Source organism: Mus caroli, chromosome 8, assembly GCF_900094665.2.
Source record: "Mus caroli chromosome 8, CAROLI_EIJ_v1.1, whole genome shotgun sequence".
Taxonomy (NCBI): domain Eukaryota; kingdom Metazoa; phylum Chordata; class Mammalia; order Rodentia; family Muridae; genus Mus; species Mus caroli.
The window spans coordinates 75,585,528-75,595,605 of NC_034577.1; the positions used below are offsets into that span (position 1 = coordinate 75,585,528).

Genomic DNA, 10,078 nt, shown 5'->3' on the forward strand with positions numbered 1-10,078 from the left:
GATGGTTGTGAGCCACCATGTGGTTGCTGGGATTTGAACTCCGGTCCTTCGGAAGAGCAGTGGGGTGCTCTTACACACTGAGCCATCTCACCAGCCCTACTGGCAAATTCTTACCCATTCAGCTATTTTTTCAGCCCCTCATTCCATTTTTATGGCTGAAAAATATTCCACTGTGGCTGGAGCAGATTCTTGCCCAGCCCAGCTAATGCAAAGGTAGATTGTTTCTGCCTTTGTGCTACTGCAAAGCGTTCTATAAAGACTGGTCCAAGCAACCATGTGAATGTTTCACAGAGTTCTTGGGGGAACCGACAGAATACAAAGGGTATTGGATTTGCTTATACAATAGGGACTGAGTGGTGTTCCAGTGCCAGAGAGCCCCAGGAGGCTCCCTGGAGTGCTGCTACTGTTTGAGGTATGTGGAAAGGCTTGGGCTGGAGCTTGACGGCAGTGAGCACTGGAGAGGCGATCCCATACTGAGACAGGCTGCTGCTTCCATTGGGACTTCCATGGTGTGGCTTAGTCAGGTAGCTGTTACCCAGCCCCTGCTCTGCATCACTCATCTGCAAGTGTGGGCATCAGGAACCGGCTTTATGGTTGCTGGTCACCTCCAAATCCAGTGATGATGTCACCCTAGGTGACCAGAAAACGACCCATGTCTGTTGCCATGGCAACCGCCATACATTCCCAGTGTCCGTCCATCTGCCTGCCCTTATCTCCTTCTTCTTTGTTGCTCCCTTCATCCTTTTCTCCCCCAGTAAACCTCTCCCGTGGAACTGTGCTGGCCTGGTGTGATGAACCACCACTCTAACACAACAGTAAGTGCCACCCTAGATACAGCCTCGTGTATCTGGGGTATCCACTAGTTCAGTCAAGTAGACAACTGAGCTTTTGTAGTTTTCAGACAGGGTCTATGTAACCCTGAGTGGCCTAGAACTCAGGGCTCAGACTGCCTCTACCTCCTGAGTGCTGGAATTAAAGGCATGCACCACCACGCCCAGTCATCTATTCTTACTACCATAAACATCTGAGATCAAGCTAGAGAGCTCAGCAGTTAACAGCTTCCACTTCTCTTTGCACCCATGTAGGGTAGCTCACAGCTGCCTGTAATTCCAACCCTCAATGATGGGGTGCCTCTGGCCTCCTTGGGCACCCATACTTATGAGCACATATACACAAAATTACATAGGCCCTTAGGCATTTTAATCTCAGAACTTGGGAGGCAGAGGCAGGGACAGCTTTAAGAGTTTGAGGCCAGTCTGCTCTACACAGGGAGACCCTGTCTGAGAACCAAGCTAAACGCATGGATGAGCGCCTGGGCGCTGTATCCACAATGGGACAGATCTGTTCTTCTAGATCTGTGGTGAGGGTACCAGAAGGGAGGTATGGCAGGAAGCTGCATGCCCGACACTACCCCATCACAATCCAGAGGCGGAGGCATTGACAACCACTTCGAGGCCCAGCCTCTCAGGGCACCCTCCACGCTCACAGGACAGCGACTGTGTCCTGGTATGACTAAAACCCAGCAAGTCCTTCCTGTGCTTTCGAAGTACACTGGGTGTATCTCAGGTGCTTGCTTAGCATACACCAAGTGGATCAGATCCCCAGCAGCCAGTTAAGGTGAGTCAGAAGCCAGCCCAGGAACACTAGACAGTCTCAACACTAAATGCTGACCAACACTGGGGCGGTCACTAGTAATTTCTGACCAACACTGGGGCAGTCACTGGTGATTGACAAGTCTCTGCTCCTTAGTGAGTAAAATGGCCGGGCACAAAGGGGCGGGCCAGCACACAGTCAATGCTTGCCCTGGGGGGCCACATCACTGAAGATGCCACCTGGTCAAGCACCCTGCATATGACATGATCAACATGTGGTCCAGCAGGTCTGTGACTACAGTGGTGTGAGTCCCTCAAGGACAGGAAAGCACTAAACAGCACACAGCCTCTGTGACACAGCTTTATTGGGTAACACTGGAGCATCCCCAAGTGGCTCTGGATTACTGGTGTGACAGGCTGACATTAGATGACTGGGGTGGGGACCCAGCACCTGGGGGTGAGATTATGCCCACTGAATGGCTGGAGAGACAACAGAGCCACATTTATCATCACACCAGCAGAGGAGGCTGAGCACCCTTCAGCCCTTGGGAGCTAGCCTGGCTTTACCATTATCACCTGCCCATTGTTCCAGAGGCCACCAGGACTGGAGCAGGGCCCTCTTCCAAGTCCAGCCAGCCTGTGGGGTGACCAGCAAAGTCCCAGTGCCTTCAGGATGGTGTCTTGCCAGGGGTGGTGGCTTCTGATTTCTTTGATGCTCCCTTCAGCAGTGCAAGCCTCTTAGGCAGGCTGGAGCTGGCCTTCATTACCACGTCATGCTCTATCTTCTTCCGGATCCCCACTTCCAGGCTCTGTGAAGGGAACACAGCAAGCCCTTATTCTTCCTAGCCCAAAAAGACACTTCCTCTGTTCTCTGAATCTTCCTTCTGTTCTCTGTGAACAGTTTCAGACTCAAGATCTTCCTGCCTTGACTCACCCCTGCAGGCCTGTATGCTACCATGCTCAGGTAAAAACCAAACCAAATCCTATTCTGTGTCTCTGCTCACACCCATTTTACAGATGGGGAACAGAGGTTCCTGCGTTAAGTAGGCACCTGTCCAGGGTCCCAAAGCCAGGGGTAATGGTGATAACCCTTTCTGTCTCACACACTTTCCTAGGGCTCCAAAAGACCACAGGCCAGTTTAAGTTACTGACTGGCAGTTACCCCACCCATTCCTGCTCTGCCTGAGCTCCTTATGACCATGACAGCTTCAGGGGGTGGGCACAGGAGGTCTGAGGAAGATAAAACTGTGTCGGTCATGAGAACATGAGACAAAATACAGCTAATAAAAAAGGTTCCAGGAACCGGGTGTGATGGCGCACACCTTTAATCCCAGCACTTGGGAGGCAGAGGCAGGTGGATTTCTGAGTTTGAGGCTAGCCTGGTCTACAGAGTGAGTTCCAGGAGAAACCCTGTCTTGAAAAACAAAAACAAAAAACAAAAAAAAAAAAAAGAAAAGAAAAGAAAAAAAGAAAGAAGTGGTGGGCCGTGGGAGGAGCTCACTTAGGACCTGAGAGTTGGTACCCACGGAGCAGAGCAAGCTGCTGGGTAATCTATAGACTTTATTAATTTTTTCTGTACAAGTGTTTTCCCTGCATGCATGTCTGTGTACTACATGTACACAGTGCCAGGAGAGAGCAGAAGAGGGCACTGGAAATCCCCTGGGACTGGAGTTAGGAATGACTGTGACCTGCTTTGTGGGTGCTGGAAACCGGATCAAGGTCTGTGGGAGAGTAGCAGTGATCCTAGCCACTCTCCAGCCGCTGACTCTCTAACGTCTAATCAGCTCAAGCCTTCCCACCTGGATCACCCGTTAACTCTGACAATAAAAAGCTAGACGCTGTGTGCACACCCCATACGCCCAGCACCCAGGTGACCGAGATGGGGCAAGTTTAAGCCCAGCCTGGGCTAGAGTCAGATCTTCTTTCAAAAAAGGCTGGAGCTGGGTGTGGTGGTGCATAACTTTAACTCCAGCACTCAGAGAGCAGAGGCAGGAAGACCTCTGTAAATTCAAGGCCAGCTAGGGCTAGGTAAGCTGAGACACTATTTTAGGAAAATAGGGGGTAAAGACTGGGGACATGGCTCTGTTAGTAAAGTACATGTCTGGCACGCACAAGTCTGAATTTAATCCACAGCACTACATAAACAGGGCTCAGTGGTCCACACCAGTAATAGCAGCACTCTGGAGGCTAGGCTATATAGCTCCATGCTAACCTAGGCCTGTGTGAGGATCTATCTCAAAAGCACAGAAGCAGACAGAACAAGACAACAAAACAGGGCTGGAGGAATAGCTCAGTGTTTAAGAGCACATACTTCTCTCTCAGAAGACCTGAGTTCTGTACCTAGCACCCAGGTCTGGCTTGTAGCTCATACCATCCGCAACTCCAGGAGATCAGTGCCATCTTCTGGCCTCTGTGGGCATATGCATTCAGGTGCACACACCACACATAATTAAAACATTATTTTGGAGGCTAGAACATCAGTCAGCTGTTAAAAGCACTATCTATCTATCTATCTATCTATCTAACTGCTGTGGTGGACCTTGCTCTATAGACCAAGCTGGCCTTGAACTCAGAGATCTGTCTGCCTCTGCCTCTAGAGTGCTGGGATTAAAAGGTCTGGGCTATCACAAAGTTTGGAGCGAAGACAAAAGGATGGACTATCCAGAGACTACCCCACCCGGGGATCCATCCCACAACCAGCCACCAAACCCAGACACTATTGCATATGCCAGCAAGATTTTGCTGAAGGGACCCTGTAATAGCTGTCTCGTATGAGGCTATGCCAGTGCCTGGCAAATACAGAAGTGGATGCTCACAGTCATCTATAAGATGGAACACAGGGCCCCCGATGGAGGAGCTAGAGAAAGCACCCAAGGAGCTGAAGGGGTCTGCAACCTTATAGGTGGAACAGCAATATGAACTAACCAGTACCCCCAGAGCTTGTATCTCTAGCTGCATATGTAGCAGAAGATGGCCTAGTCGGCCATCACTGGGAAGAGAGACCCCTTGGTATTGCAAACTTTATATGCCCCAGTACAAGGGAATGCCAGGGCCAAGAAGTGGGAGTGGGTGGGTAGGGGAGCAGGGCGGGGGGGGGGGATAGGGAACTTTCGGGATAGCATTTGAAATGTATATAAAGAAAATATCTAATTAAAAAAAAAGTTAAAAAAAAAAAAGTCTGGGCTATCACACCCGCCTGCCTAAGACCAGGGTTCAGTTCCCAGCACAGACATGACGGCACAAAACCCGTTAATAACTCTAGTTCTAGGGTTTTGGGCATCCTTTTCTAATCTCGCAGGGTACAAGGCACAGGCACTTGTGCCACACTCGCGCGCACACTCAGGCTAAACACTCATACACAATAAACAACTCGAGGCTATCTGCTGGCAGTCCCTAACGCACATCTGAAGCGCTCAGAAGTTAAGGGCGGGCCAGGATTCATCCAACTAGCGGAGGACACAGCCTTGCAGCTGGGAACCCTCTTGGCTGTCCGTCCGTCATCCCCGATCACTTGCATCGCTTCACTCACCTTCTTCAACTTCTGCTGCTGAACAACGCGCGCCTTCTTGGGAGCGATGACTCGACCTGGGGGAGAGACACCAGCCGGTGAGCCTGGGCGGGCCACCTCGAGTCCGCCATTCTCTCTCCCTGCTCCCCACCTCATTCCTTACCGCCTTTCCGAGGCCCGCGGCTCCGCTCTGCCGCGGCAGCCTTGCTTTTAGGTTTCTGCGCCTGGAACTTGCGTTGTCCCTGCGCCATGTTCTACCGCAAACCGGAAAAGGCGGGGCCACGTGCAGAAAAGCGGAAGTCGCGAGACGTCATTGGCTGCAGTGGGACACAAAGTCTCAAGGCCTCACCCGACCCAGAGAGGTGCACTTAAAGGAACCACTGTCCAAAGAGTTGGAAGAAAAATTATATTACCATTTTCAGGGGTGTGACCACATTTGTGTATTGTAAAACATGCGCGTTTTAAAAAAATGATTTATTTATTTCATTTATATGAGTACACTGTAGTCTGTCTTCAGACACTCCAGAAGAGGGCATCGGATTCCATGACAGATGGTTATGAGCCACCATGTGGTTGCTGGGAATTGAACTCAGGACCTCTCCAAGCGCAAGCAGTCAGTGCTCTTATCCTCTGAGCCATCTCTCCAGCCCCCAAACATGTGGTTTTTATACATAAAACTTCAAATAAAGCTTGGAGTCTGGTAAACGAGGAGCTCGTTTTTGGAGGAAAATTAAAGGAGTGTCAAAAACGTTCAGTAATCATTGGTGACGTGGCTTGGTGGGTAAAGATGCTTGCTGCCATGCCTGATTACTTGAGTTTGATCCTGGGTGGTGGCACAGGCATTTAATATCAGCACTTGGGAGGCAGCAAACTGACTCGCATAGATCACTTCCACCAGAATAAACCAGAATAAAGATGTTACTAAAAGAAAAAAATCCCTCACATTAATGCATTAATTTTACAGCTGTGCTGGGGACAGAGAGCAGTCTCATGTTTTCAGCACAGCTATAGACACAGCCCCAGCTGTGTTCTTTTTAATTTTAAAAGATTTAAAATATGCACCTGGTGGCTGGGAACATGGCTCAGGGTAAAGTGCATATTGTTTATGCATGAGAACCTGAGTGGTATCCCCACCATTCGCTGGTGCACATACCTGCTATCCCAGTGCTAAGTTGGCTGAAGTGGGAGGACCCCTGGAGTCTAGCCTGATAGCTGAATTCCAGGTTCAGAGACTCTCAAGAATAAAGCAAAGCAGGTTGTAGGGGCTCACACCTTTGACCTTTTGCTCAAGAGGCAGAGGTAGGTGGATCTTTGTGAGTTCTAGGGTAGCCTGGTCCATAGAGCAAGTCCAAGGGCAGCCAGAGCTACAAAAAGACTGCCTTAAAACATAAATATTTATCTTGATTACTGAACTTTGGTGTCTTCTTTTATAGGATTTGTTGTTCTAGCATAGAGGTTTAGTTCCTGGGTCCCAGCTCCCATCTGGCAGCTTACAACCATTTGTAATTCCAGTTCCAGGAGACCTGGAACCCTTTTCTGGTCTGGGAGAGCACCAGGGGTTTGCATGTATAACACTCACACATAAATAAAAGTAAATAGCCAGTAGTGGTGCATGCATTTAATCCCAGCACTTGGGAGCCAGAGGCAGGAGGATCTCTGAGTTTGAAGCCAGCCTGATTTACAGATTGTTCCAGGATAGCCAAGGATACACAGAAAAATCCTGTCTAGAAAACAAAACAAAACAGAATCAACAACAAAAAAATTTCAAATGTAACTAAGAGAACATCCTGATTATCTCTACTTTTGTTTGTCTGTTTGAATCTGTAGCCCAGGGTAGCCTAAACTCCAAATCTTCCTGCCTGGGCCTCCCAGGTGCTGAGATTACAGGCGTGTGACCGCCACATCTGTCTTTCATCCCATGCATAGATCATTCCAAGGATGAGCCTGGGATGTGACTCAGGCAGCTTTGCTGTGGATGCTGAAACCCTGCAGAACCTGGCAAACCATATCTGTTCCTGCAGCTGGAAGAGAGAGTGTGGCTGAAGATGAACTTTGGGTAGCCATTTGACAACTTTATTATAAAACCAGAGGAAGTCAGGGCAGGGCACGGAGGGTCAGCCAGTCATACCCAGGGACTATCTAGGGTCTGTCCCTCTGAGAAGACAGAGGCACTTAGGGCTCCTCGGAGCTCCTCAGGGGCAAAGACACCCAGTTCAGTGATGATGCCACCTGTGATGAGTTCGTGGGGGGTGACATCAAAGGCAGGATTCCAAACCCGGATTCCTGCAGGGGAGAGAGGGCACGTGAGGCTGGGGGTTGGCTCTGAGAACTCCCTGACTGTTGGCATTTGTCCTCACCACAGTAATTCTTAGACTACAGAGTCCCGAGACTCTAGTGATTCACACATACAATTAATGCAGGGATGCAAGCAGAGGCCAAGAAAGAGCACAGCCTCTTCATGCTTCCCAGGAAGGCTTCAGCCTTATGGATGGTTTCTACCCAACTCTTGCCTGCCCCTAGGATTTTAAGAATCTCAGAATCCACCCCAGGACCTTTGCACTGACTCAGACATGGGTGTGCTTTACCTGTTGCATCTGTTTTTCCGGTTCTTGGGATCGGGTGGAGCCCTTCACAGAGATTTCAAAAACCAGTTTAGCTGGGCAGTGGTTGCCTACTCCTTTATTCTCAGCATTTAGGAGGCAGAGGCAGGCGGATTTCTAAATTCAAGGCCAGCCTGCTCTACAGAGTGAGTTTCAGGACAGCCAAGGCTATACAGAGAAACTCTGTCTCAAAAAACAAACAAACAAACAAAAAAGAAAACCAGTTTAAAAAATGCAATTACTTCTCTAACACAGGGCCATACATGTAGCTTGGGCTAGCCTCAAATTTTCTATGTAGGCAAGGCCAGTTATGATGTCCTGGTCTTCCTGTCTCTAATTCCTGAGTGCTAGGTTTACCAGATGTACACCACCAAGATTGGAAAACTATTTTATAATGTCTCTGTTATTGAGATTTTTGTATATGTATGATGTATTTTGATTGCTTTTAACTTAAAATGTTTTTGATGTGGTTTTGGGGTTAAATCTCAGGCCTTGCACATACTGGCAAGTACTCCATACATATCTGAGTTATACTCTTGGCTGTCTTTAAAATGTTTATTTTGGGATGAAGTTAATATTAATTAGGCTGGCTCTGAACTGGCGATCTTTCTGCCTCAACTTCCTGAGCAGCCTCCAGGGCTCAGGGTTTCTGTGTAGCCCTGGCTGTCCTAGAACTCATGCTATCGACCAGGCTGGCCTCGAAGCTCTGCCTCCCACCGCAAATGCTGGGATTAAAGGCGTGTACTGCTGCCACCACAATCTGGTTTTGAGTTTTGAGATGTGGGGTCTCACTATGTAGCCCAGGCTGATCCTGAACTCCCAGCAGTCCTCCTGCCTCAGCCTCCCCAGGGCCGAGATCACAGGTATGGTATGTACTACCATCCCTGGCTTGCTATGCAGACATTTGTCCAGGATGAGACTTGTTGGTTTCTGACAGGGTATCACTTGGTAGCCCACTCTGCCTGAAACTCACTTGTACCATGTGGTGGTCTTCAACTTGTGTGGCTCTTGCTGCTCGGGCTTCTGACATGCTGGGATTATAGGTAGCACTACCACACCCGGCATACGTGTGTGTGTGTGTGTGTGTGTGTGTGTGCGCGTGCATACAGAAAGAGGGGCAAACCTCAGCTGTGGTTCCTCAGGAACTGTCTCACTTATGTTTTGAGCAGGGCCTCTCAGTGAGCCTGGGCACGATGGCTTCTGTCTCCCCAGTGCTAGGATGACAAACCTGTGCCACCAGACCTAGCTTTTTAAAAAGTTGGTTCTGGGGGGGCGGCTGGAGAGATGGCTCAGCAGTAAGAGCAGATTGCTCTTCCAGAGGCCCTGAGCTCAATTTCCAGCAACCACATGGTGACTCAAAACCATCTGTAATGGGATCCGAGGCCCTTTTCTCCTATGTCTGACAACAGTTACAGTGTACTTATAAAATAAATAATTCTCTTTTTTTTTCTGTTTTCTTTTTTGGTTTTTTTTTTCGAGACAGGGTTTCTCTGTGTAGTTCTGGCTGTCCTGGAACTCTGTAGACCAGGCTGGCCTCAAACTCAGAAATCCTCCTGCCTCTGCCTCCCAAGTGCTGGGATTAAAGGCATGTGCCACCACTGCCTGGCAAAATAAAAAATTATTAAAAAAAAAAAAAAAGTTGGTTCTGAGCCCCAAACTCAGGTCCTTTCCCAACTCTCTACCTACTGAGCTCCATCCCTAGCCTCAGTACTATTTACATGGCCTGGCCTTGAATTTAACCTCCATCATCATACCTAGAGTGCCAACCCCACACCTTACCCTGTGCAGCAATCCTGACTCCATTCAGGTCAGTTAGCTCCTGGCTGGGGCGTTCCTCTATGACAATCTCCTTTCCAGTCTCCAGATGGAGGTCACAGGATGAACTGGGGGCAGCCACATAGAAGGGGACACCGTGGTGTTTGGCGACAATGGCCAGCTGATAGGTGCCTATTTTGTTGGCTGTGTCTCCATTGGCAACAACACGGTCAGCTCCCACCACCACGGCTGGGGGTCGGAGGAGAGTTAGGGAGGTCACATACCTGGTTCTGGATGCCCAAGGCATGACCTACCCCACGGTGCCCAGCCCACTGACCTGACACACCCCGATGTGCCATGGCAGCCGCCGCCATGCTGTCAGTGATGAGAGTCGCAGGGATCTGCTCGTACACCAGCTCGAAGGCTGTTAGCCGGGCTCCCTGGTTGTAGGGCCGGGTCTCTGTGCAGAAAGTATGCTCCAATCGGCCCATCTCATGCAGTGAGCGGATCACACCTGTGGACATACCAGCAGACAAGCAGGGTGATCCAGAGGCCAGGGCTGCATGTGTGGTGCACAGCCTTGCCTGTGCCCTACACTCTTCCCACATTTTTTTTTTTTTTTT

At 49.5% G+C, this 10,078-nt stretch overlaps 2 protein-coding genes across 4 annotated transcripts in view; both read right to left on the bottom strand.

Moving 5' to 3' along the window:
• Nucleotides 1-1,937: 1,937 nt before the first annotated feature.
• C8H19orf53 (chromosome 8 C19orf53 homolog) lies at nt 1,938-5,405 on the bottom strand. The gene is made up of 3 exons (XM_021170673.2): nt 5,264-5,405; nt 5,122-5,177; nt 1,938-2,401 (listed from the first exon to the last, which is right to left on the bottom strand). The coding sequence occupies exons 1-3, from the start codon at nt 5,349-5,351 to the stop codon at nt 2,261-2,263; spliced, it is 285 nt and encodes a 94-aa protein (XP_021026332.1). The 5' UTR covers nt 5,352-5,405; the 3' UTR covers nt 1,938-2,260.
• A 14-nt stretch (nt 5,406-5,419) lies between these two features.
• Nucleotides 5,420-10,078, bottom strand: part of Mri1 (methylthioribose-1-phosphate isomerase 1) — a 7,563-nt gene continuing 2,904 nt past the window's right edge. Inside the window, exons 3-5 of one of the 3 annotated variants that reach the window (XM_029480814.1) lie at nt 9,793-9,969; nt 9,480-9,704; nt 5,420-5,480 (exon numbers count right to left, since the gene is read on the bottom strand). In XM_029480814.1, the coding sequence (XP_029336674.1) occupies nt 5,446-5,480; nt 9,480-9,704; nt 9,793-9,969 (437 nt within the window). In that variant the 3' untranslated portion in view covers nt 5,420-5,445. Of the gene's footprint in view, nt 5,481-7,151; nt 7,384-7,403; nt 7,728-9,479; nt 9,705-9,792; nt 9,970-10,078 lie in introns of those variants that run through there. The other 2 variants (XM_021170351.1, XM_029480813.1) reach the window with 2 other exon arrangements.

Excerpts from the sequence above, each read along its gene's own strand:
- C8H19orf53 (XM_021170673.2), bottom strand. The coding sequence starts at position 5,351 with ATGGCGCAGGGACAACGCAAGTTCCAGGCGCAGAAACCTAAAAGCAAG. Across the intron at positions 5,178-5,263 it reads CCGCGGGCCTCGGAAAGGCG|GTCGAGTCATCGCTCCCAAG; the intron begins GTAAGGAATGAG and ends TCTCTCCCCCAG. Across the intron at positions 2,402-5,121 it reads AGCAGCAGAAGTTGAAGAAG|AGCCTGGAAGTGGGGATCCG; the intron begins GTGAGTGAAGCG and ends TTCCCTTCACAG.